General features: G+C 38.5%; 1 protein-coding gene across 1 annotated transcript in view; it reads left to right on the top strand.

Moving 5' to 3' along the window:
• Positions 1–27089, top strand: part of PCNX2 (pecanex 2) — a 160192-nt gene that overhangs the window by 95852 nt on the left and 37251 nt on the right. Inside the window, exons 23-25 of the mRNA XM_061990089.1 lie at positions 8739–8849; positions 13429–13556; positions 26706–26764. Coding sequence (XP_061846073.1) covers positions 8739–8849; positions 13429–13556; positions 26706–26764 — 298 coding nt within the window. The remainder of the gene's footprint in view (positions 1–8738; positions 8850–13428; positions 13557–26705; positions 26765–27089) is intronic.

The raw sequence follows: 27089 nt of genomic DNA, 5'->3' as shown, positions 1-27089 counted from the left end.
TTTGGCTATGCAGAACTTACTATAGTCATGCCTGATTTCTGCCTACTCATTGAAAATGTCAACTTAGCACCCTTTGAATTAGAAAACACTGGAAGTGCTGTGCCATAGTCAGTAGTGAAGGTAATTTTTAAGCATGGTTACCCCAGAAAACAATATTTGCATGCTCTCAAAGCACTGTGGTAGTAAGCATTTATTTTCTTCTGCCAGGCACTGGGGAGGAAGGCGTGTAAATTGAACAGACATTCACAACTGCAGTAGTGAGTCTTAAAGCAGATTGTTTTGAATAAAGCTTTGCTAGTAATGCTGCGTGGAATATTTCTGAATATCTCACTGATTGTGCTCCCCTAATTTTCCCGGTTGTGCTGTTAATTTAATGTAATTTAGTCAAATCAGAAGCTCCAAATGAACATACTGCTCGCTGAACAAGTTTAGGAATGGAAAGTCCGAATTGCTGCTCACAGATTTTTACCTCTGTTTGCAAATAGCCAAGCCATCTATGCTGGGGTTACACAGAGAATGAGAGAGTTTATTCAGTTTTATTCTTGAGGATTTTTTAATCAACTTGGATTTTTTTTTGTCTTTTTAACTTCATAGGACTTATTAATGCAACACAATTCATTAGCTTCAAAGAACCATAGAATGGTAGGGATTGGAAGGGACCTTTAGAGATCATCTCGTCCAACCGCACTCCAGAAGCAGGTCAAGCTTGATCAGGTCGCATAGGAACATGTCCAGGCGGGTCCTGAAGACCTCCAAGGAAGGAGACTCCACAACCCCTCTGGGCAGCCTGTGCCAGGGCTCCCTCACCCTCAACGGTGAAGTAGTTTTTTCTTATATTTAAATGGAACTTTTTGTGTTTTACTCCTTGTCCTGTTTGTAGCTACAATAGGAAAAAGGGATGTCCCAGCCTCCTGACACCCACCCTTTAGATATTTGTAAATATTAATAAGATCCCCCCTCAGTCTTCTCTTTTCTAGACTAAACAGCCCCTTCTTTTTAAAAAACTCATTAGCCATGTTTTCACCTTCCACAGCATGTCAAAATGTAAACTTAATGCTACAAGTTGATTAGGCATATGCAGAATGTGCAGTTTTGTCTTTCACATTGCCTTGGCAATGGAGCAAGATAAACATTTTGGAAACACTTTCTTAAGTATTTAAAAGGTGCATGTCAAGAGGATGGAGTGACACTTTTTTCTGTAGTTTAAGTTCCACTTAAACATATGGGAAAACTACTTTACTGTAAGGGTGAGGAGAGCCCTGGCACAGGCTGCCCAGGGAGAGTGTGGAGTCTCCTTCTCTGCAGGTTTCCAAATCTGCCTGGACACGTTCCTGTATGACATGATGGAGGGGAACCTGCTTTATCAGGGAGTTGGACTGGATGATCTCTGGAAATCCCTTCCAACCCTGATCATTCTGTGATTTGTTTTTAAGAATGATTGCAGCTTTCAATTCAAGTGGAACAGGACTTCTCCATCTTATGCCTAGACTTTCCACATGGCCAGCCCAGTTTACATCCTTGACTACAGCCTGGGATTCATATGTCAAAAACTCCCGTTGCTCAAGTTCTTGAAATTGGAGGTGAATGGCGTTTTAAAAATATATGGTTGCTCATTCAGAAACTAGGGGGAGATAATGCTCTGATGTAGACTCTACAGGAAGTTAAATGAGACAATCAAGACAGTCTTCTGGGTCTATGTGATTCTGTGTAAACTTTCAAATGAGTCAGTTGTTCTCCCTGAACTTTTAGGAGGTGATGTCAGTGCAAAGGCTAATACGAATGTTCACGTTAGTTAAAAATGAAAACCCACAAATAACTGAGAATATGTTTGTCATAGGCATAGCAAAGATGGTATATGTAATGAGATTTAGGAGATTTCGCCCTAGACTTGTAAAAGTCAGAAAAAATCAGGCATTTTATCTAATCAGGTGAAAATGTGGGAATATTAACCAATTTGAATAAACTGTTTGGGAAGGATTAAAAGATGGGGTTTTCTTCCACGCTTCTGATGCTTACTGACATAATACTTAACTGAGGAAGAACTGTAACACATGCAACACATATGAGAGGGAAAGCATATGAGTGTTTAAGCGTATGTTATAGCTCATCTAGTCTATCTTTTGTCAGTGTGATTAGGAAAAAAAAAAGTAAAAAGAATATCCCTTCTTGTCAGATACGTGAGCTGCTTTTAAAGGACTGCTGGAGTAACAACTGTTCAAGCCAAAAAAGACCAAATATTAAGTGTAAAGTAGAAACCAATGCAAATCATTCAAACAACAAGGATATTGATTTGAACCTGGCTGAGTGTTAACAAAGATATTCAGGGCAAGGCTTGTCCCCAGCTCTTTTGCTGTATCCTCTTAAAGACACGGCTTTCCATTTCATCCAGTGACATGGACATCCTCTAAATCTTGCTGGTGGAGATGGGTCATAGCATCTCTCTGAACTGCTTTTGGAACCTCAAGTGGAGTGAGTGTTGACTTGAAGGAGCAAAGAGAGAAAAAAAAACTTGGCAATGCAAATGTGGATGGTTCTGGCTGCATTATATTCTTGGCTCCTATAAATACTGGTGGGGATTTTTTGCCAGTCTGTTCAGTACTGGGAGCAACATGTTGGAGATTCCCATATGCCAAACTGTGGTAAACTGTCTCTTTTATCAACAACTATTTCAGATCCAGAGCACAACTAAGAAATGCTTTTACTTTGGAATATGTATTTTTGATAAATCTGTGTGGCTTCCTTTAAGCCCTAAAGAAAGAGCTACCCCTGGCCTACACACCCAACTACTACACAGATCTGGATGAGAGTTAAGACCCAGTGTTGTTAAACCCTCTAATGTATGGGACTACAACTTCTTATCTCCTTCAGTGTCTTGTATGCTACTGGCAGGCAGTTTAATGGCCTCTTAATTTGTGTGTGTAGATGAACTAATTAGCAATACTAAAATATGAAATCACCTTACATTTTCTTATAGTCAAGTCCTCTGAGGGTTGTGAATTTGTCTTCATGCATAAGGCAAAATAATCAAAGAACCAGAGCTTGTTAAGTTTGCCTTCATTAACACTGAATTCATTTGCCTAAGTACTTACCCCTGCTGAGCTCACTTAAGAATACAATTTCCCTGTCTGATATTTTTTCTTCTTCTTTCCCAGAATACATTTTCCAGCTAATAAATACTACACATGATTTTTTGTCTTTTTTTTCCTCTTTCTGTATACTTCTCTATGTCCAATTTCTTACATTTATGAAAGATGGTTTTGAAGTCATACTCCAGCTAAGACAAGCAGTTTGTAACAATCTGCTAGACTTGAACTGATCAGGTTTAACTTTCGACATCCACCACACAATCCCTTGGTCTGAAAAGAAATTATACATGTCATCTTGTTTTCCTTCATTTTATGAGAAAGTGTTACCAAGTGCACTGACCTTCTTGGTGCTTTGTTCAAGTCAAGCAATTAACCTATTGGATCTTTTTATTGCCTTTGTGGCAATAAAACTCTTGGTTAGTTGGCAAGTCATATTGATTGATTTAGGTGCTACTTATAAATCAAAAGTCTCACTCTTTTTTCCTTTCCCCTTCTGTTTTTTCATCCTTCTCTAAATCTGATGTTTCACTTCAAAGCTTCTAGCACTAAGTCATTAATTCATATTTTAATCCATTTCTTGCCATGCATGCATACTGAAATCCAATGTCTTAATCAGCTGCACCCTCTTGGCACACAGCTGTTTCCTCAACTTTTCATATCTGGCATATAAACCCTGTTAAAACTCTTTCTGCTGAGTAAAATACTCAAAGCTACATCTGATATTTGACAGGATAATCCCAATGGTATTTTCCATAGGTTCTTTAACCTTCTTGAGCACTGTACAATTCATGTTTCCTTTTAATATTGGAGAAATCATTTAATGGGTTTTAATTCAGCCTTCTGTCACTGACCTCTATGTCACTGACACTATTCCTAAATTGCATTTGATCTTTTTCAGAATGGGACAAATGCACTCGGTGAGCATGTGAACATCTTCTCCCAGAGTCAGTGTGGTTCACTATGCACTGAGGACTGTATTCTCGCACATTCATGCTGATACAGATATGTTCTGTATCTGATGCAGGCTCCGAAAGTGAAACCTTGAGTATCTGGCACTTCAGCACACAACTTACTCTGTGGATTTTTTTTTTTTAATGGCTGCTTTTAAAGGGGATTTTGGGAAGACACTGTCTTGGCAGGAGCCATGTCTAAGAAGCCTTCACTGAATAGGCTGGATCAGCACAGCTCCCAGCTCATTTATTTCTTGTGTCTGGCCCTCTGCAAATTAAGCTTATTAGCTCTGATCTTGTCTTTTTTGCCCACCTCAGAAGATATGGAAGACAGTTTCTTACAGTACCACAGGCTCCTTCCTTGGGCATTTGCTGTCAGATGACAATATAGGAAGAAGCAGCATCTACCATGAGCAAATCCAGGGCTGTTAGGTTTTGTCATCATCTTGTTGTCATAATCCTCCTCATACTTGCTTCTGCCTGCTGGTTAACATTTAACTTCACATTTAAGGCTTCTGAGGCTAGTTAAACTGTTTACAAAATGCCTGTTTGTGCACTGGCGATCTCAAGTGCTGAACACTGTGTTTCAGCAATACATTCCTTAGAGGTTGATATCAGAGCCTTGGCTTGATTATGTTTTTGTCTCTTTATGTATGTTGCATTAGACAGTGATCTTGAAATCCCACAATATAAACGCTTTGAATTGTCTGTAAGCAGATGCAAATAAAGACAGCCTGGAAAGTATTTGTTGTAATTCAAACATAGCAGCTCTGTTCATATACGCCAATAGAATGTCACAATGACTTAAGACATAAACATTAAAAACTTTTAATGTCTCCAGTAAATCTGGTTTTGTAGGATTTCAAGGGTGAAGTTTGGTTTAAATGGCATTAAATAAAATAACAGAGATGCTGAGCTATAAACTAGAAGAAAATTATTCTGCCTAAGTTTAATTTCATATCCATAAACATATACATGCTCACAGATTTTCACTCTTGATGATTATTAGTTTTTATTGACATACAAATATAAAAAAGAAATTACTAGTAGGTATTAGAATTTACTTCTGAGACTTGGAGCTAATGACCAAAATTAGCTTAATATGGGTAACCCCTGACATCTGAGCATCTGAGTTCAAATTTGTCTCAAGTTCTCAGGATCTAAACGGGCATAAAGAAATACCTGTTGAAAGGAGGAGAAAAAATGCTTTCTACATTTAACTATTTTAATATCTCAATTTTTTGTTGCACGTAGAGCACATAGCCATATATATATGACATTTTTTTGTTTTAAACCAGTTTGTACATAAACTTTTTAAAAACACAGCAAAATTCAAGCTTAGTAAGAAAATGTTAATGCATTATTTAGTCCCAGTATTGTCAAGGAGTCTGCCCACACAGAGTCCCAACAGATTCTGAACATATAGAAAGGCTGCCAAAAGCTGAAAGCATTGCATAGTCTCTGTATCACATTGTGTCATTTAAACTCACCATTTAATCTCTGCCTAGTTTATTGAAATCTACCAAACTGAGAAAAGGAGATCACATTTTAGTGATGTTTCAGACTCCTAGCATCTTATTTTATATGTTAACTAATTTCCATTAACTTCTAGTTTGTAATTTTACTTAAATTTGGTTAGGCAAGAATAACCAGATTTAGAAGAAATCCTGAAAAGATAAATCTTTGTCTTTACTTTGTTTATAGTTATATAGAATAGTAGTTTATATGTCAGAGGCCTGTAGAGGCTTCAGAACTGACAGAAGATCTAAGGATGATAAAGATAATTAAATATGTGTCCATGTAAAATAAATATGAAAGATAGGTACGTGTTCTGCACTTTCAGTTGACAGTAGTAGGAATGTGCTGTTTTAAATTATCTAAATATACTCATAATTTAAACTCTTTATCGAAGACTTAAAAACTGTTTACTGCACAAAACTGTTGCATGAGTAAAGATATTTAAGAATATGAGGACTTTATGTCCCCTAAAGAATATATCATTTTTCTGCTTAGTGAACTGTAGGAAAGACTGAAGATCTAAGAAGGCTGAATGAAAATATTTGTTTATAAATCATCCCAAACTAGAATGTAGAAGTTTTAATGATAACATATTTTATAGATGTTTAAGGAAATTTTTATAAAGAGGGGGTTAAAACTCAGATTAAAAAAAAATATTTATTTAATGCAATTTCATTTTAGGTGGGAAGGTTCCCCCTTTGTAACTACAAAATATACCTCATATAGTTCACAGAACAGCAGAAGGGCTAAGGTATCCTGTCAGGTCCCATGGAAGTGTTTTAGTCTAGTTTGTTTAAATGTACTCTTAATCCTTCACAATTTAGGGTGTCTTCATTTCTCCATGCTTTCCACCAGATCTCAGGGGCCTATGATTCCTGGAGGCTTACCAGTAAAGACCAAGGCAAAGAAGGCATTTAGTACTTTGGCCTTCTCCATGCACTTTGTCACCAGGTCCCCTGCCTCATTCAGAAGCAGGTCCATGTTTTTTTAACCTCAGTCTGTCTTCTGCTGCTGATGTACCTGTGGAAGTCCTCCTGGTGCCTTTTACTTTCCTCACTGGATTCAATTCCAAATGGGCTTTGGCTTTCCAAACCTTTTAAAGTCTTTTGACAATTAAGTAAAAATGTTGAAGGTTTTCCTGTTTAGCTAGTGTCTCAGGATTATTGAAAACTGAAATAAGATTACTTGAGATAAGAGAATGGCTGTTTCTGAGGTTCAGTTGCCTCCTATTTATGAAGACAATTTTTAGCAGCTTCACCTTCTTTCTGTGAGAAAAGCAATAGCACTTTGTGAATCCTTGGAGTCCCTGTATCAGATATAGGAGAAAGCATATTGTAAATAGGTTAAAATTGATAAGCAGAAGTATTTTTTCAGATGGTTCTAGAAAAATGAAAAAGAGAAAATGTAAAGCTGAATCCCCCTTTCCTAAATCTCTGTATTAAGTTGCTAGATGATATCACCTTTAGCAATTATAGTTAGATATGTAAAATGCAAATGGCACTTTACCTTTAAGGTGTTTTGCAGAATGTGCCCTGGAAGTAATAATTTAAGAGGTAATAGAGGCACTTGACAACTCTTAATGAGAGCAGTAGCTTGAAAATCATTTAAAAAACCAAAAGAGATTCACCAGAGTGGTATTCTTACTTTCATGTTCTTACAAATGTAAATGAGCTCCATTGCCTGTCAGTAGAGAGACAAGTGTTGAAAGAAACAATAGCAAGTTCAAGCAGTGGAGAAGGTAGAAGTAGCAGGACATGTTAGAGAAGCAACAGGGAACTTGGGCTCCGTGGCCTGTTTGCAGGAGTGTGTAAATATTAAAGAATGATTAAAACGATGTAATGGATCAAGAAGCCAGGAGGTTCTCCTTCTGGATTTGGTTTCCTAGCAAATGCAAAACCTGAATTTTATTTGAGGTTTGAAAACCTTTTGATGAACTCTGAGCTTTGAACACAGCTGGGGTGATTTATGGCTTTGTGATTTCAATCTGCAACAGGCAGAACTTTGCTGGCTTGTGCTGCAGTTTTGAGTTTTTGAGGTTTCAGATGTGAGTCATTGGCTTTTTCAGCCCTTCATTTAAATCTTTTAGCAGATACAATTTTTCTCCCAGCTGTTCATTCACACATTTTATATAAATACAAATTAAGCAAAATATGGCAACCCCACAAGCTGCTAAACGGAGTTCAAATAAATAAAAGTCAGTTCTAGTTTTAGTTTTTTCTTGACAATGCTGTAGTTTTAAAGTCACATGTAGCATTTTTGAGAGGAAACAAAGTTGGCAAGATATAAGTTTCTTATAGTTAAACTAAGTAGGGATAACCAGGCTATACCTTGAAAGGATCATAACAGCTTGTTTTTATCAGGGCTTTACTGCTTTTAAATGATATGCCTGTGCAAAATTAACATAATCTATATTTTGCATATTGCTCCTAATTTAAGTCATGCCAAAGCACAGAAAGCATGTGAAGCACTGTGCTTGCTTCTCAACTAAAAGGTTTATTAGTAGTAACTGGAGTTAGCATGACACTGTTTATAACCAGAGTCAGCAGCAGCTTCTGTGGTGGCTCATTATCACAAAGACCAAAACACATAAATGCTATTAGTCATTCTTACCTCCCTCCCAATTAATTTGCAGTTGTTGACAACAGTTCATCTTGTAAGTGCATTGCCAGCGTGGATACAGATGGACACGTGGTACTTTGGGGTTGGTAACTTAAGGACAGATTAAATGAGTTAGCCAGTGAAGATACATCCTCTCTAACTGTCAATGTACCAGTAAATGAAGTGTTCTTAAGAAATAAGTCTGATTGTCATGTGCAGAGCCACATTTTTCCCATTGAGCATCCTCTGTTCCCTGTGTCTGCTTTCTCCTGGAGTCTCTTCTTCTGTAACCGTCTGACAGGTGGTGTGATATATGCAGCAAATATCAGAACCTGTTTTGCCACTTTCTAATTAAAGTGACATACTTTTGAAGAAAGGTCATCTCGGAGCTACCTCAGTTTTAAATGAACAATATACTTTTGTGCCTTACTAAAATAAGGTCTTAATGCCCATGAAAGCAAATAATATGACATAATTTACCCCACATTCATTCCAGGACATAGTTCTAAAGTGTAAGATACTGGTATTGAAACTATCTCAGAGACTTAAAAAATCACCATGTTTTTCTTTTTCTTTTTTTTAACAGCTGTGGGACCTGCTGCAGAAGTTGCAGTTCATCATGACATACATAGCTCCCTGGCAGATTGCCTGGGGATCATCGTTCCATGTTTTTGCTCAGCTCTTTGCAATACCTCATATCCTTTATAAATCTGCTTTTCTTTATTCTTAAATTCCTTTTCATGTATGTAATTAATATACAGTGTTTGAACAAGGTGCAGAACTCCTAGATTATTTTAAAATGTGAAAATACATGGAGCATCTCTTCAGAAATACATTTTTCTCTCTTTCTTGGCTGCATGGGATCTGAAACTGGGAAAGCGAACTTTGACTCAAACTGGTCTGTTTATAGCTTCTCGTTTTCCATTCAGCCACATTCTGCAGATCACTTATTTCCACAGTCCTCAGCACTGACTTTTGATGCATTCAGAAAGGAATGTTGTGACTAACTTATTGACTTCAACTTGAATGAGCGCTTACATGTATGCAGAAACTAGTTTTGTGAAGTAAGGGCATATGGCAGACTAAGCTCTAAAATATTAGTTACTTTCTTAGTTGCTTCTAGTTGGTATCTCAGATACAAATAAATTTCAGTGAGCTAATGTCTGTTGCAACTGTCTTGATTTTTTTTTCCCTACCATTTCAGAAGGAGCTAGATTTTAACATTTTGATATACATTTTTTGTTGTGCTGAGAAGCATTCTCCATTTTAGCATTTCCACTTGTTTTATGAGTACTAATACATGTTCTTCAACGCCAAAGCAGTCCTTTGGAAACATTCTGTTTCAGTGCCTGTTCCAGGGCTGAGAACATGGTTTTGTGGATAAAACACGTTGACCCCCAAATGTTTTTAGAGTTAAAAAATGTATATTGGGAACAAAAATTTTTCAACTTAGAGTCAAATTCAATTAGAAGCTTGATTTAAGGTAGGAAAAAGATAAAAAATGAAATAAAACACTGTAACTGAACACATTTAACTTTATTGACATCTAAAGCATTTTCAGAGACTTACTTTTCATTTCTAACCTCTCAACCAAAATTGTAGAAGAAGAGTTGACAAAGTGGTTTTGGTTTAGACATACTGAAGAGTTTGCTTTGTATTGTCTATTAGATATATGCACTTAAGTCTTTGTCTCTTTCATCTCACAATGTTTCCTCCCACTTGAGTGATTTCTTCCCTCTGCTCTTTCTTTGCTGTGATATATTGAATCATATGCAGCATTGATGAACAGTGCTTATGTTAGGAAGAATAAGTGGGAGACTTGGACAGAGGAAAGTGTGGACGGAATAACTCCTGGAGGGAAAGGTTTAGATTGTCTAATTATGGAAGGGAAAGCATTACAAAAACAGTGATTTATCTGAGCATTTTGAGTGATTTGTAGCAAATTATTTCTGGATTTCACAACAAAAAGTTATTTTCATCTCTATTGTAGATATGAGCTGCAGGACAAGTGGATATAAAGTTACTTAGCAAGACATTTAAACATTAAGATTACATTTCAATGAGCTTCCTTTTGGTCACAAATATTTTGTGCAGGGATAATATTCATCTTGATAATAGTGACAGTCTTTGCAAAATGGAAAGTAAACTGCAGCATTTTGTTTGTTTGCACAGTTATTGCTAAAGTCATCTAGACTAGCTTTTTATTATTTATAGTATTCTTTGTAAATTAAAATCTGTCTTTTAAGGCCATGTTGCAATTAAGATACTGGTTAAATGCACAAGTTACTATTACCACAAATCTGCCTTTTTGCATGATTTTTTATTTGTTGTTACCATAACCCTGCAAACAGTAATGATAAATGCATGTTGTGGTCTGCAGAGGCACTAAGCGCTTACTGCATCATCTTGGCAGAGTTAATTATTTGTGCCTCTTCATATCCTAAATCATATCTGCCTTGATGAGCTTTTGCCATAGAACTCGGTAGTTCTGCACTCTTTAATGTATTTGATTCCAGTGTGCAGGACATGAAAGGCAACACATTGTGTAGCTTTGTCTGGTGGAGGCTGTAGAGCTTCCACCATTACAGAGCTTAAGGAATTTAGATTGAACATCTGTCAGGAGTCACATAATAGGCTTATCTCATCCTACCCTGTGGCTATTACATGGATTAGATGATCTCTCAGTGTCCCTCCTCATCCTGAAAGACCAGGAATGGGAATAGGATTCTGGCTTGAGGAGAGATCTGCAACTTCACTTCCCAGTGTTTAAATGGGTAAGACTGAGGATATGTGTTTATAGTTATCATCGCCCTGGGAAAAGTCAGTGTAGTTTGTAGTCAAAGGAGGCTTTTACTTAATAAATTAACAGTGAACCTTGGAAAGAGAGATTTTGTGGTTCAAATTATCCTGTTTACGAGAGTTTCTGCTTTGATAGTTTAAAGGTTAGAGCTCTAACATCAGAAAAGAATGACTTGTGACACTTGGTTCTCCTGCCCCTTAGGTGACCATTGCAAGGCCTATAGTAATTGCAAATAAAAATGTAGGTTTTGAGAAACAGATGATTTGAGTTGGTCTTACGGTATAGTTCTATTTTAAAAGGAGATGGAAGATTTTGAAAATGTCTTTCAGTTATTTGATTTAGATGTAAAGAGATTTTTAAATTATAAGAATGTATCCTCAAATACAACGTTTTATTTCATGCTGAAGAGTTTTTAGTTATGTTTTTCCTCAAAATTTGATTTTGGCCATCTTGAAAAGAAAATCCATTATTCACAAAGAACTGAGTTCTGCTTCTACAAAGTATAACCTAACAAAGATAGTACACAGGAAACCCGACCTGGAACGTAAAAAAGTCTGCCTGTGAGTTTTTGTTTTTTCTTTTATATTTTTTACTTAGGCATAATTAAAATATCGGTAGATAAAGGATTATCTAGTGAAAGTAAATTCAATACCATCTAATATAAAAAGCCTGATGACAGGTAATTGCCCACTGCACACATCAGCTATATGTGTAGGGCAGTCATGTACTGTTACTTGCTCTCCTGATCTTACATACATGAAACAGTTGAAATAACTTGTACAAGTCAAATGGGAAATTTCTCCCAACATAAATTCAGTAGATCACTGTATCTTTTATCAGAAAAAAAACTTACTAATGGTTATGTTTTGGACACAAACAATTCAGAGTCCTAAATGTCTTAACTCATGATGATGGTGATTTTAAATCAATCATGGTATTAGAATGCTCTTTAGAAAATCACATTTTCTGTCCCATTCAATCCTTCATGTTCTCTTTTTGTCTCTTCAGCTCCTGTGCCTCTTTCCCTTATATGACACTTGTAAATACTTGTTCATCTTTCACAGACAGTGCTGGTTCTGACAACATTGGAATGTGACATTTTAACTTTTTTTGATGCACATGCTTCCTGCTCTCTGTTCTCTGTTGCTTTTTGAACTTTAGACTCTGAGGGCAGAGTCTAATGCACAAAGACACTACTCCAGACCACTCTCTGTTAATAAGTTTGAAGGATTTGAGAGGTGTCGTTTTGTATATTTTGCAAATTGCTTTGAGAGCATGGCTAGCTCGCCTTTTTATGGACACACTGTACTACATGTACATACATACATGGTGATACATATGTTAAAGTGTTTTTTATAAGGCTTGGAGACTGTGAGACGCACATAAAGGATATTGCTGTAAGAGGATAAGCTACAAGACTGCGGTTATTGGATGATTTGACCTTAGTTTTAGTTTTAGATGCAGTTGATCTCTGTACTTTTATAGTGGCTCTGTAATTCATAACTTCTTTACTTGGCACCTTCCTCTCAAGAGAGGCGTATGGAAGGAAAACTGGTCTCTTATGCCAACTTAGAGACCTTTTTCCTGAGGTTTCATGGATGTGGTATGAAATAATGAAGAATTAAAGCCCCAAATTTAATTTATTTGGGGTTTTTTAGTCATGTTCCTTTCAACTTGCATCTTTTTTGGTATCCTTGTCTATCTCCTAACTTGTTTTCCCAGCAATATGAAAAATGACTTTAAACGTAAAGTAAGCTATGGATTCAGGCATTCATTATGAGGTTTATGTGTGATATTTACTGTTTCCCTCTCTTCACCTTCTCATTTCATATCTATTTCAAACAGTATGAAATGCTGAACATTTTTTACCTTTCAGTCAGCATAGAATATTAAATTGTCAGTAAGAATTAATGTGAAAGCATGATTTTAAGCCAGCAAGCTGGATTATAGAGGCATAGTTGTTTCTCTGCATACTATGTCATTCCAAAGTAAGGAGAAACTCCCAGAATGGAGTAATGGACACATTGGGAACTCGACTCCAGTGCAGAGAATGAAAAATTGCCAAGGAAGTGATTTGGGGGTGGGGGCTGTTTTAAACTCTGTGTCAGACTCTGGAAAGACCCTTTGTGTTATAGAAGGCATACTAGGTAGCTGGAAGTGGGCACTTTTTGCCATGCCTGTGCTCAGCTCGGGATCTGTGCTTGGGCAGAGGTTGGATAGAGTCACTCTACTAATGACATACTCAGTTCAGGCATGTTGCCTTCGTTACAACTATGTCGTATTGAAGAGCCACCAATTATATCCTGTTAATTGGCAATTTGGCACCACCTGCCTTCCTTCCCTTTTCCCTTTTGTCTCCTCCTCTTTGGTAAAATAAATAACAACAGCAAAAAGAAATAATTCAAAGAGCTGCCTCATTGATGGTTTAAAAGTATAACAAAAGCATGTGTGTTACCTTAACTTGTAATTTTCAGACTCTGCTATACTTTTTTTTCAAACCTTGGCCACTTCAGTCTTTTCTACACCACTGAGTCCATTTCTTGGTAGCGTCATCTTTATCGCATCGTATGCAAGACCAGTCAAGTTCTGGGAGAAAAACTACAAGTAAGACTATTCAAAAATTTTCTACACTAGTTATTTGTAGAGATTTTTCTCTAATTTCATTCTGGAGGTATTTTTTTCTTTCCAAAGATAATCCTTAAATTGTTGTAGGGCGTAAGAGGTTAGTCTTTGACTCCGATTCTGGTGTTGTACAATTCCCTGGTTATTCAATTATTTTTGAAAATGTATTTAAACAATTATTGGTATGTTGTAGATGAGGTGTCATGTTGCATTTGTTGTATAGACACACAGACATGAAGCTGTGATAAAACCCCACCACAGTAAAACTCTCAGTTGTCAGCCTTTTTTGTCTTGCTAGCTAGCGTTAGCAACTAAATCTCTGAAGCCTTTGGCACTAGAAGTCAGGCTGCATTTATTTTATACCAAACTGATTCATTGTTACTGTTTGGGTTGTGGCAGGTAACTCTCATAGTGAAGAGATGATGAGTGTGCATTATGACTTGATACAACTGATCTTGGAGGTTTACCAAATAATTGGTTAGTTTTGCCAGAATTTGGCTGACGTTCATTCAGTTTGACAAGGATGTAAACATAGAATATTGAAAAGATTGAATAAAAAGCTTCTGCTCCTTTGGCCCAGTAGGATTTGAGGGCACTTGGTAACTGGGCTCCCAAGAAGAGTACTGGAGATGAAGTACTGTGTCCAGTTCTAGGCTTCCCAGTTCAAGAGAGACGGGGAACTGCTGGAGAGACTCCAGTGCAGGGCCAGCAAGAATGATGAGGGAGCTGGAGCATCTCTTACAAGGAAAGGCTGTGGGACCTGGTGCTGAAGGGGGATCTCATCAATACTTCTAAGTACCTAAAGGGCAGGTGTTGACACGACAGGGTGAGTCTTTTTTCTGTAGTGCCCAGTGACAGGACAAACAAGCTGGAAAACAGGAAGTTCCACTTGATCATGACTAGAAACTTCTTTGCTGTAAAGGTGAGGGAGCCCTGGCACAGGCTGCCCAAGGAGAGTGTGGAGTCTAATTTTCTGGAGGTTTCCAAACCCACCGGGACACATTCCTGTGTGACCTGATGGAGGTGAACCTGCTTTAGCAGGGGATTGGACTGGATGATCTCTGGAGATCCCTTCCAACCCCCACCGTTCTGGGATTCTGTGAAGGTAGTTTTTTGCAGGGGTGGATAAGCAGTCTGCAACTGGGGGCTGGATTCAAAGTGGGGAGTCTTTTGAGTTATGTGCTGAGTAGTGCGTGAGCTTCTCAGCCCCTACTAACATGTAACCAGGCTTGAAGTAACTTACTGCAGCTGTAGAACAGCAGTTTGAGGCACAAAGTAAAAATTGCATTGGTCCAGTCCGGACTTGGTCATGCCAGTGAGAAGTGCTGTACACACTTCTTGCATTGATGCCACTCATGTATCTAAGTACCTCAGAATTCAAAACTATGAGTAACTGATTTTTTTCATTTTTAATCTTTTAAGAGTTTTATTTTGTTTGATTTTGACTTATGTCAGCGAATGAATATGTACTCATCTGTAAAGAAATTACACACAGTCAAGTCATGTGGAAGAGGCTCTGTATTTGTTCCTGAATTTGATGAGATTTGTGGAAACCTTCTGAGAGGAGATGAGTTTTGTACTCTGGGGACAGATCTCAACTAAGAATAAGGAAATTTTCCCTCAAAATACTTGAAATAATTGAATGAAGTGAGATGAGCCTCTCTCTGCTGCTTTATATCTTGACCCTTTTACATGTAAAAATTCAAAGGGATGGCATAGGTGCTTCCCTTCATAGCTGTGGAGATAAACTGGATTGGAAACTTCAGCTTGAGAGCAGAGTTGCTTTGGCTTATGTGCTGACCTGTCTCAGGGTTGCAGTGCCCCAAGCCCAGATATGCCCTGTGTTTTCACATACAGGAAGACAGAACAAAACAGATGGGGAAATAGGTATATAGATTTCCTTTCTGAAGTGGGTTGACAGTTTTGACAAGTTCAGCTCAGGGTATTCGTGGAAAGCCACAGGTTCACTACACTGCAGTCTGAGACACAGTCATAGAAAGCAGAATCTCTGGAAGGTTTTTTTCCATACTCATTGTCTGTTGACAGGAACTTTTGCCCAAGGGAAAGCTACCTTCCATGTGTTTTATACAGCCTTTTTGTTTTATAGTCGTTTTCAAACATTTCCTTGCTGTATTGACAACCACACATTTATACTAGGTACACAAAAACTCATTTTAGTTTATATGAAGGTAGTAAATTCTATGGTTATATTTTTTTTATAATTTAACCTCTTAATTGGACTAACTGAAAGCAATTTTGGCAAGAGGTATAGATATCAAAATATCATGGTTTTGTTTTTCTTCTAAGTCATAAATTGGGTTGCTTTCTTAGAGTGTCATATCTGTTTATCAGCATATGCACACTTCACTGCCATCAAGCAAACGATTTTCTCTTTGTTTCACTTCAGGAAAACTTATTTTTGCATCTCATTTGGGCCAATAGTATGAAATTAGATGAAGAAAAACCATCCAAATTATTTTCTGTAAAGTGAATCCAGAGTATAAGCTTTGGACATCAGCAAGTACGGAGTACCATGTTTATTAATAGAGCTAGGCCAGTAGACTGAGTAGTGAGCAACTGCTCCATCTGTTCCTTAAAATGTTGTTTTGATTGTCTCTACCTGGTATTTTCTGAATGCACACATTCATTGCGTTTCCAGTGTTTCTTTTAGTCCTACTTTTTCTGCTGGCAAAAGGGGAGATTGATTCCTCAGGTTTGTGACTGGGCATCTGCCACTCTAGATGATGCAAGCTAGAGCTGAATGTCTTAGAAAATTAAGATGATGGTTTGTTTGTTTCTTCAAGGAGATAGAAGAGCTCAAGCAGGTTAAAAATAAAGAAAAAAAAGATTCCTTTTAATAGTAATCAAACTGTGAAATTCCTAACAAGCTCTTCAGAATTCGAAGTCATACTGTGCCTGTTTGTGATCTTGCAATGTGTGCACAGTGCATGGGTGTTCTTCCCTGCAATCAGCAGATGCTGTTTGTTTATAGTGCGCACTTTGGTACTCACTGTGTGTAGAGTTTAGTACACCAATACATCACTGAGGTCAGGGATCTTTCAGAGGGGAAGAGAAGGGTGACTTTTAGAAGAAAAAATAAGGCAATAAGGAAGGTAAGGAAGAACAACTTCTCATGCAAACACCTTTTTTACAGCTTTTACTGCCATTGTTTGTTGTAGAGAGGAGGGTGTAAAATCAGAAAGCTGGCCTGCTGCCCATAAGCTGGTTGCCTCGTGGGAGTCCAACTATGAGAAATTTTCTCTTCTTTTCTTTTCCTCTTTTTTAAAAAAAGTTTGATGCAACACTGACTTTGTCCTGCTGCTAGCTTGGGTACTACTTCCCAGTTTGAAGAGTCCTGTTTTAGTCTTTATTTTCACAGCTGTTGTAATGATTAGGCTGTAGATGTCAGAGGGAGAAAAGGAAATAGCAGTAAATCTTGTTTAATGTATAGGCACTTTAAAGTGTAAAGTGTTTTTTCAAATGCTGTTGTTCCATTCCTTTGCTTTGCTTTTATTTCTTAAATACTTTGTCACCCTGCAGCCTCATTCTGTCCCTCTCCTCCCTTCCTCTTATCTTGCTTTGTATCTTGGATATGGCAGTGGACAGAACAGAGTAGGAAGTTTACTCTGGTTCCCCATTGGGTCTAACTGCTGGATCACATTGTGCAGCCTGTTCTCTGCTTCAGCTCTGACTTGTCCCTGCAGCAAACTGCCACTGGGAATCTAGAGATTTTGCTGTCTACAAGCCATTCATCTCTCCTGCTCCATCCTGTTTCTATTCTTTCTCCATCATCTGGTTCAGGGCCTTTTTTTTTTTTTTTGGGCAAGACACAGCTTGCATTTACTTTGAAGGGTCTTGAGTGAATTACAATGTAGTGTAACTGAATTAGCTAAATCATAGCCTCTAAAGAGGCTATGATTACATTGCCACTTATCTCAGAATGGCATTAGAAGACATCTCTTTGTGTTTAAGAGTATGTGAGCTTTCCTTTTCTCCATCTTTTTACAAAATGTATCACTGTGTTACTAGTCGAGTCATTGTGGTCTGGAAAGCATTGACCTGAAAAGTTAATACAGATGGAAATGGAGGATGAGGAAAAACTGCTCTGCCTCAGATCCAGTGCAGCTGGCATTTTGGTTTTTTTCTAGCAGCACCATTAACCTACCCATCATGGACAGCCTGCAGGTGGAATGGGTAGAGTTTTCACAGTGTAGACATAATTTGGGTTGACACCACATTATGCACGTGTGTGGGAAAAGAAGTTGTGAAAAGTACCCATCTGCTCCCTCTCTTTTGCCCCATAACAGGCCTTCCATTTCCAAATGCTTCCTTTCAACACACTCTAATACATCTGCTTTCCCTGTGAGACAGCTCATCCCTTACAGCTGGTGAAACCCCTGCTCCAAATACAAAACATCCTTCATTCATGTCTATGGGCCTAGTTTGGGAGCTGCCTGTTTGGACCTTTAAAGTTATGGGGTTTAGAGATGAATTACTTTTCAGTCTTTTGTTGCTATGATGTTCAATTTTCCATGTGTTCTTAGACCTCCATAGTGGTGATGTTTACAGAGGAAGAACTACAGCAGATGTTTATATTTCAGTAATGCCTTAGACATTGATTTATAATGAATATTTTAAAGAAAGGTACATGAACCTCTGAAGTCAACAATTATAGCATGACCTAAGCACGGGAGAATGGGGTTTTTTTCCCCCTAATTGACAGCAGTTAGTATTTGCCTTATTTCCTCAAATATCACTTCAGAAATCTTATGTTCTGACTACTATCACTGCCTATTCTCTACACTTAAGGTTCCTTCTGATATGAAAGCCACATTGCAGCCAGGAGTTGCACTGTCGACTGCCATCCATTTAGTTTCTTCTGAACTGTTTCTCTTTCTTTGCTAATTTTTGTGTTTCTCTCTGGCTGCTTCGACTTCTATACTGTTTTCTATGAATTGACCAGAACTGTATTGCAATTGCATGACTTAACTCTGGAGTGTACTGAGGTTTTAGTTCCTTTGTTATCAGCACTTACTCAGTTTTATGAATGCTAGTCCCTTTGATGACCATGGCTCTTCACCAAGTTGGCTTCAGGGCTTCTCCAGGCTTTTATTAAGTGTGAAGTTAATTTAGAACTCAGCAAAATCATAAGTTTCAGCATGTAGATAAAACCAAAATAGGAGCTTATTTGTGACTGGGCCTTAAAAGTCAGAACAAATAGGACCAATGAATAAATGGGTTTTAGTTTGCATTTTTGGTGTATTGCCTTCAAAACAGAAGGGCTGCCTGGCTCTGTTTATGGGGTATGTGGAATTTGGTGAGAGTCTTTCTGGAGACTTGAAAGGTGTTTAGATCCTTGAGCATCTAGCCTAGACTGGTACTGAAAGATGCTTAGTCATGGCTTGAATGCCATTGGATGTAGCATTCCTGCTGACTGTAGTGGCACTCCCTGGCTGGAAGTGATGGAAAAAGCCGAAACCTTAGCAACTTGCTGCTAATTTTTCTTTTGTTAATCTTCTCTTATAACTGACAGATTCCCCAATAAAGACAATTTTTTGGAGGGGAAAGAAATTGCTCTTCTATTGAAACAATGGGCATAAACTGGTCTTTGGAAGCTGTGCCCTGTTCTCCAGGTGCATGTGTTGCTGTGGTTCTGGCATTGGGGGAGAAAACAGAGAAAACCAAAACGTTTGAAGGAGCATCTTTATCTATACTTCAGGCTTAGTTCTTGTTGCGCCTTCTGAAGTTACATGTTATTCTATAGACTAACTTATCTGTCTTCTTAAGACCCTTCTCTGACTTGTCCCTGTTGTGTTGCCTATTTGCTATACATCTTCATGTTGCACACAACCAATACTGTCCATGGACTTGCACCTCCTTGGTTTGGGAGTCTTTAATCCATTTTCAGCAGATGTGTAGTGCTTTGAGGAGTGACAAAGCCACAGCATTCAGGTGTGGAGGTGTTGCTTCAGGTAAAGCCTCAGGCTAAAGGAAACACTACTAGAAATTGGGTTCCCTTCAGCATCTTGAACTGTGATCTGCCATGAAGTGACCTTGTGTGCACGTGTTTCCCTTTGGCCGCTTGCTGTAGCATAGAGATATGCACATCTCCTCTCCAGCCCAGCCCTCACCTTGTCACTTGACAGCTGGGCTGGAGGTGGGTCCACCTGAGAGCCAGGGGATGTTTTGAGAGCTGCTTACTGGGACAGGACTGCAGCTCCCTCCCCTTGTTACCAAGCAAAAAGTGGCTCCACACAAACCCATGACAGTAAGAATGGGCAAGGAAAACCAGACAACTTTAATGAAATAGTTCTGGTATTAAGATAAATGTTTTCTGAGTTGCCAGGAGTTTCACAGTCAAGGGAGACTGTTCAAAATTCCAAGTTGCATTTTAACTGTTTGGCAGTATCTCTTTAACTGGTAACATCTCCTCTTCTCAAATTTTGACCCGGCAGTCAATAAAACAAACTGAGGCTAACTGAATAGGAGACATATGTGTGATAATTAATTGGGAGTGCGTTCTGATTCAGTGCTCTGTACTTCCCTGCTGAGTTAAAGATGCATTCACAACTCCAATTCACTGAATCATTCCAAGAGGACAGAGCCAAGACAGAAGGGAGGTATCAGAGAAGGAATGCATGCTGAGGCCAGGCAGGAACACAAGCAGAGATCGAAACTGCGAGTGGGATAAATGAAAAGGGAAAGGAATGAGTTCTTGCGTATAGAGGAAAGGAAATCATGAGCATGATAGAAGATGACTTTTAATGATATTTGGAATGAAAGACAGCAACAGGGCATAAAGGAAAGAGGAGAATGGACTCAGAAAAAGGAAGCACATAATATTTTAAGAGCTCATGTAGATGTACAGTGGCACTAAAATTTTATAAGCTGTTTGTCTACTGCTTAGCTCCCAAATTATATAAACTAATGAGGTCAATTAACTCATGAAAATTTTGTCATATTGAGTATTGGAAACCTGTTGAAATGGATTGACTGAATGTCCATAAGAATGTTCTCAGCAAGTGTTCATCCCATTCACTTAGATAATGTACATCACCTCCTGGTTTAGATTTAACTGAACCAAGCATTTAGGGGCATCTGAGGTTCAGAGACTAAACTCAACCCTTCCATTCAAGAATATGATTACTCAGGCATCTTTTGTCAACATATGAGGAGAGTGGAGAAGCTGAGAACACAGAGAAGGTGTTCAGCAAGTGTAACCATTCTGAGGGTGACATGAAAGTTGTATACAGATACTAAAACTTTAATTAAGGTTCAGGGACTCTGCTTTTCATAGAATCATAGAATGGAAGGGACTTTTAGAGATCATCTAGTCCAACCCCTCTGCCAAAGCAGGTTCACCTAGATCAGGTCACACAGGAACATATCCAGGCAGGTTTTGAAGACCTCCAGAAAAGAAGACTCCACACCCTCCCTGTGCAGCCTGTGCCAGGGCTCCCTCACCCTCACAGTGAAATAGGTTTTTTTCCTTATGTTTAAATGGAACTTTTTGTATTCCAGTGTCTTCTCATTACCCCTTGTCCTGTCACTAGATACAATAGAAAAAAGGGATGCCCCAACCTCCTGACTTCCACCATTTAGATATTTGTAAATATTAATGAGATCTTCCCTCAGGCTCCTCTTCTCCAGACTAAACAGCCCCAGTTCCCATGGCCTTTCCTCATAAGGAAGATGTTCCAGTCCCCTGATCATCTTGATGTCCCTATGCTGGACTCTCTCTTCGCAAGTTCCCTGTCCCTCTTAAGCTGAGGACACCAAAACTGGACTCCAGATGGGGCCTCATTAGGGCAGAGTAGCGGGGGAGGAGAAACCTGCCTTGACGTGTTGGCCACACTCTTCTTGATGCATCCCAGGGTACCATTCACCTTCTTGTCCATGAGAACACATTGCTGGCTCATGGTTAGTTTATTACCAACCAGGACTCCCAGGTCTTAAATTCACACCTCTCATTTGCATCTTATTTGCTGCAGTGCTTCATTTTCAAAAAAGACATCAGAATATGCCAAATAAACATGCCGAGTTGTACTTCAGTAACTGACTGCAATTCAGATTTTGACAGCTAATTAAAATAACCCAAACCAAACCAAACAAACAAAAAAAACAAAGCAACCCCCAAAATCCCGAGAAACCAAACCAAAACAAGAAGCCCCACTGGACAAACCACAAAAAAACCCCAAAACCAAAGCCAAGAAGCTCTCAGAATCCATTGCAAAAACGTTTTTAAGTAAAGGACTCTAAGAACAGGAAACATTGGTAATAAGATCTTTCTGTGTTTTAAAAGATTCCTTCAACCATACTGTCTTTAACAACTGGAACTTTTTATGCTCTAGCCCTCTCTCAGTTTCAAAGTGTGCAATCAAAACTAGTTTTTATTATTGTTAGATGAAACATCGGAACAGTCAGGGAAAGAGGGGAAAAGGAAGCATGAAAAATAAGAATCAGAGCAAGTGATCAGGAAGGAGAAGATGTTTTCATTTTTAATAGATCTTTCTTTATTAACATGGGTTAAAGCTAAGGTTTCTCTTCTGTGCAGCTGTCCCGAAAACCTGGGCATGGTTATGCACAAAGGGGCTGTCAGCCTTTGCTCTTATAATCACACTGAAATCTTTCTGCGTTTTAGATGAAATTGATTTTAAACTACTTGGGCATGTTCACATTTCCAATTAGTACCATCATTTTTGCTTCTGTTGTCCTTCAAAAATTCATGGATGCCTACTTCTTCTGCCATCTCCTCATTCTCCCTCCTGGCTTCCTGTTGTAGCCTTCAACTACTACTATGTTTTTAATGCTAAGCCTCCCGTTTATAGTGCCAGCAGCGTAAGACATTCACACAGAAATGGATTTTTTTTCACAGGCTCTCATGAATAATCATAGGCCTGCAACACAGTGAAGTTTCTCTCTGTTAGAATTGCCTGTTAGATGTCATGGAAAGACAGATTAAAATTCATTGGACACGGGTGCAGAAGAACTTTGGATCTACCCTAGAAAGGCAACTTTTGCATCCCCCAGAGGGGAACTGCTTTTCTTTGGGTTCTTTTTTTTCTGTTTCAAAGTAGAGATCCCCTCCTTCACAGCAGGAAATCTGGAAATACTGAATTTGTGTTTTGGTGCAAAACACAGCAACAGCAAGGCAGATAGAACAGCTGCAATTTTATTTTCATCTTCTGGAAATATGCACAGCAATGATTTTTCTTTTTCCCTTTCTCCTCCTCAATTTGCATGATTCTACTGTATGTTCCTCAGGCACCCTAAATTCTCACTGGTTTTGCTACCTTTTGAAGAAAATTGGGAGAATAAGGAGAGAGGAGAAAGTCTTTCCAGGTTGAAAAATGAGGCAATATTTTAGACAAGGGAAAGTATAGAAAGTGACTTCACCCTTTTGCAAAGGGAAGCCATAGTTATGATGGCATGAACAGTGCTATGCAAACCAGTGGATTATCTCAGTGCCTGTGTAAATACTGGACTAAAAGAGCAAGAGATAGGAACCAAGCAGGATGTTGATTGAAATACCTTTAAAATTGCTGAAGACGTTCAAGCACAATCACTTTCTTTGTAGGGCAAGTGCTGAAGGACCTGCACTATTGCATTATTCTTTACATAGAATAATACTCTTTAGGAAGAAATCCAATTACTGAGCTAATTACCAGCTTGCATGAATGGTAACTACCAAATTTAAAGCAAGAGGCCACTGAACAAAAGCCCAAATTACTCACAAGGCCCAGAGTTCACTTTGAAGGGTCCTAGTTGACAGCAAAAAGCCCAAGATTAAAGGCTTTGCTGCTTTGATTGTTAGGTGTGTGGTGTGTTATAGTTTAATGCTATGCAAATTCCCGTCACCTTCAAGAAGGTACAAACAATAGCCTTGCTCACTAATAATTGTGGAAGATTTTTGAAGACCAAAATGGATTACCTGACTGAATTTATTCAACTAAACTGAATTTCCAGGCAGAAGTTTGCTTTACAAACTGTCTATATTACAGTAATTAAAAAAAAGAAATCATGCTTCAAAATATCTGTATAAAGATTTGGGTCTTCTAGTAGTGTCTGAAAAGGTAAATCCTTTCTTGCCTTGTGACCCAAGGCCCATATTTTAGCTGCTTAAGCAATTGTTACTGTGCTTGGAATGGAGAATCAAGCTTCAGCAGAGCCTGATTTTGTTTTGTTTGTCAGAGCTGTTCTGTTTCCTTCCCTTCTTCCCAGTCAGGCCATATTGTCTGTCTCAAAGTTTCCTAAAGCACTTGCAATCTGGGCAAAAAGATTCCTACTTATTATAGATTAGAATTTTCTGAAGTACTTCTTGATTTGTACGGGTCTTGATATGCCTTGAGAACAGAAATGCTTTATAGGTTTGTAAAAAAATGGGGTAAAGAATAGTATTGACTTATACCTCATACTGCCACACTGATTTCAGTGGGACTGAAAGTTAATAAGCAGTCTCATATTCTTAAAACATACACATTTGGAAATCAGCAGCATTTCTCTGCTGAGAATAGAAAATTGATTGAATTCTGTAACCTAATCTTTATGCTTACTCTTGCACATGTTCCAGTTGCAGGTGGATGTGTATCAGGGTAGAAGAATTCTGACAGCTTTTTTGAAGGAAAAAAAATATCATTCTTTATATTCTGAACTGCTTAGAACCCTCCCCCCACCCTGTTGCCTTTTTGGGTTGCAGAGGAAATGAAAATTGCAATTACAATAAGCCGAGCCAACCAGAGTCAGGAAGATAAATAATACATCAAATAAAATGTTAATCTCTGTAGATAATGTACTAATATTAATTACAAATAATTATAATTAAGATTTATATTGTCTCCAGCTGTATTCCTTGCAAATAAAGAACATGCCTTTTAAAAGCAAACATCAGTTGCTGGTAGGGAATAAGAAGTAAAGCAATTCTGTTCCTCCTCTGCCTGCTACAAGGAAGGCTGCATGTAATGTTTCTGTTGGTTGTTTTTCTGCAGCTTTTTGTGGGAGGCTGTAGAGGGTGAATGAAAAGGCTTTCTAACGTTAAAGATATCAATGGCATCCTTCTCCCAGTTGGCTTCAGCATGAGCTTATGGTTTCAGCTTGGAAACTTCCAACATTTTAAATAACTTGTATATTGACACACAAGATCCTGGGAGCCAATACTGAGATGAGAACCTCCAGACTCCCAGAGTCTCTGCTGTGCTTCAAAGACAACATTACCCTGGGTTTATACACTATCTTTTTTCAGTGTTATTGAAGCTGTTTGAAAACCTTCCATGTAACTTATATCCTTTTTGACGCATTCTTCCTCAGGCAATGTCTGAGTTCTCATAGTGAGCAACTAAATTTGGGCTTTGTAAACTGACTGGCTATCCATTAGCCCTTTCTAAATCTCCACTATGCCCTGTGCTCCTGTTGCATTTGGCCATGCCACTCTCACAGTTCAACAAAGGATGTGAGGAGGACCCTGTCTGACTGTCTCCCTCTGTTCCTGTACTGAGAAAGATGGTGCCTTGGCACTTTTCCAGCCGTATGCCCAGGTGGCCAAGAAGGCCAATGGCATCCTAGCTTGTATCAGAAGTAATGTGACTAGCAGGACCAAGGAAGTGACGGTCCCCTTATACACAGCACTGGTGAGGCTGCACCTTGAGTACTGTGTCCAGTTCTGGGACCCTCACTACAAGAAAGACACTGGAGTGTGTCCAGAGATGGACAACAAAGCTGATGAAGGGTCTAGAGGACAGGTCTTATGAGGAGCAGCTGAGGGAGCTGGGGTTATTTAGCCTCGAGGAGTCTGAGAGGACACATGACCACTCTCAACAACTACCTGAAAGGAGGCTGTAGTGAGGTGGGTGTCAATCTCTCTCCCAAGTAAGGAAAGATAGGATAAGAGGAAATGGCCTCAAGTTGCACCAGGTGAGATTTGGATTGGATGTTAGGAAGAACTTTTTCACTGAGAGGATTGTTGGAGATGGTTAGAGTCACCATCCCTGGAGATACTTAAAAGACACATAGATGAGATGCTGAGGACATAGTTTAGTAAAGAGCTTTTGCAAACAAAATGATTCTGTGATTCTATATCTGATTGATAAGGCCTTTTGCTGCAGCTAGTGATTGAGAACAAAGCTTTTGAGGCAATATTTATAATGAAGTGTCCTGAAATCTAAAGCACTACTGCCAGAGCAATGTTTCAAGGAAATTTATGTTTACTGGAGCATTTTTGTTAGCCTGGCTTTGACTTGTAGACTGATGTCTTGGAAAATGGATGCTTGGGAATTGCCTCCCTAGTCATCACAACCACCACTGCTTTCTGTTGGACACAAGTTTGCCCACAGTGATTTCCTCTTTCCTTTGTTAATGTGTTTTGTTACAGGCAGAAATAAAAGCTCATTCCAATCTACATTTTTGTTGTTTTCTGGTTTGTGACCACTTTTCCTGTGGTATTTATGGTTCAGTGCTACAATGAAAACACTGACAAGGGAATATGTCATTCATAAGGGAGACTGGGTTAATATCTGTACAGACTAAGGCACCGTAATTTACTCTTTTTCAAGTGATAAGAATGACTAGGAACTCCCTAATTGCTGCATAGCTAAATATAAAGTTAAATAAAGTGATTTTCTGTTGTTATTTTTCCATATACTAAGAGAAATATTTTGACACACAGAAAGCCCTTTAAGTCCAGATGTTTCCCTTAAGGCTTAGAAGGGAAGAAAGACTGTTTTAATATTCTTTCTATTCACTGTTTTGGTGGCACCTGGCTGATGTGGTTCTGGAGCCAGTTCAATTATTTAAGGATGTGGTGTTGTGTATTATCACAGATAATAGACAATGTTCTGAATGGACTCTGCTTCAGAAGAAAGAAAATGGGGAAGAAGGAGTTTAAGGAAAAGAAGAGGGGACATAAATACTTTGTTTTGTGTGCTGATAAACTACATCAATAGCGATACTTATGTCAAATAACTATATAAGCTTACTTATAAACTGCTTAATAGATTAGTGTATGAACTGCATAATGGTATAAACACAGAATGAGAAGTTACATTAAAGAAGAAAATAAAACTGTGGGTTTGGGAGAATCTTATTTTTTGGAAAAAAAAAAAAAGAAAGAAATGGCTGTACACATATCTTTATTTCCAGCACCAAAAGATCGGACCATTCCAACACCAGACTGGCAATTCAGATCGAAAAGGATGCAGGTATGGCTGGGAGCTTGAGTGTGTTGCTTGATCTGCAAAATGTGATTTACACCAATCGAGACTGTGCCTGGCAAGCTGAAGAGATGCACAGAGTTTAAATGTGTTAACAAGCCAGAGGGTTTTAAATATAGCAGAGCACCAGCTTTTAAGTTGTGTGACTTAATCAGTAAGTTCGCTCTTCGGTTATGTACCAGTGTTTCACGGTGAATCCCAGCCCCAGTGAGGGAAGTCAGGGTTTCATATTTGGATTTCTTCCACTTCAGTGTTCTGTGGCTTATTTTGTTTTGCCACTGAGGTGTCAGGGGCTTGTATTGTGGAGGCATTA

The sequence above is a fragment of the Colius striatus genome, chromosome 2, assembly GCF_028858725.1.
Source record: "Colius striatus isolate bColStr4 chromosome 2, bColStr4.1.hap1, whole genome shotgun sequence".
NCBI lineage: Eukaryota > Metazoa > Chordata > Aves > Coliiformes > Coliidae > Colius > Colius striatus.
Note: the sequence above shows the minus strand (reverse complement) of the source record. Positions and strands in the feature narration are given on the sequence as shown.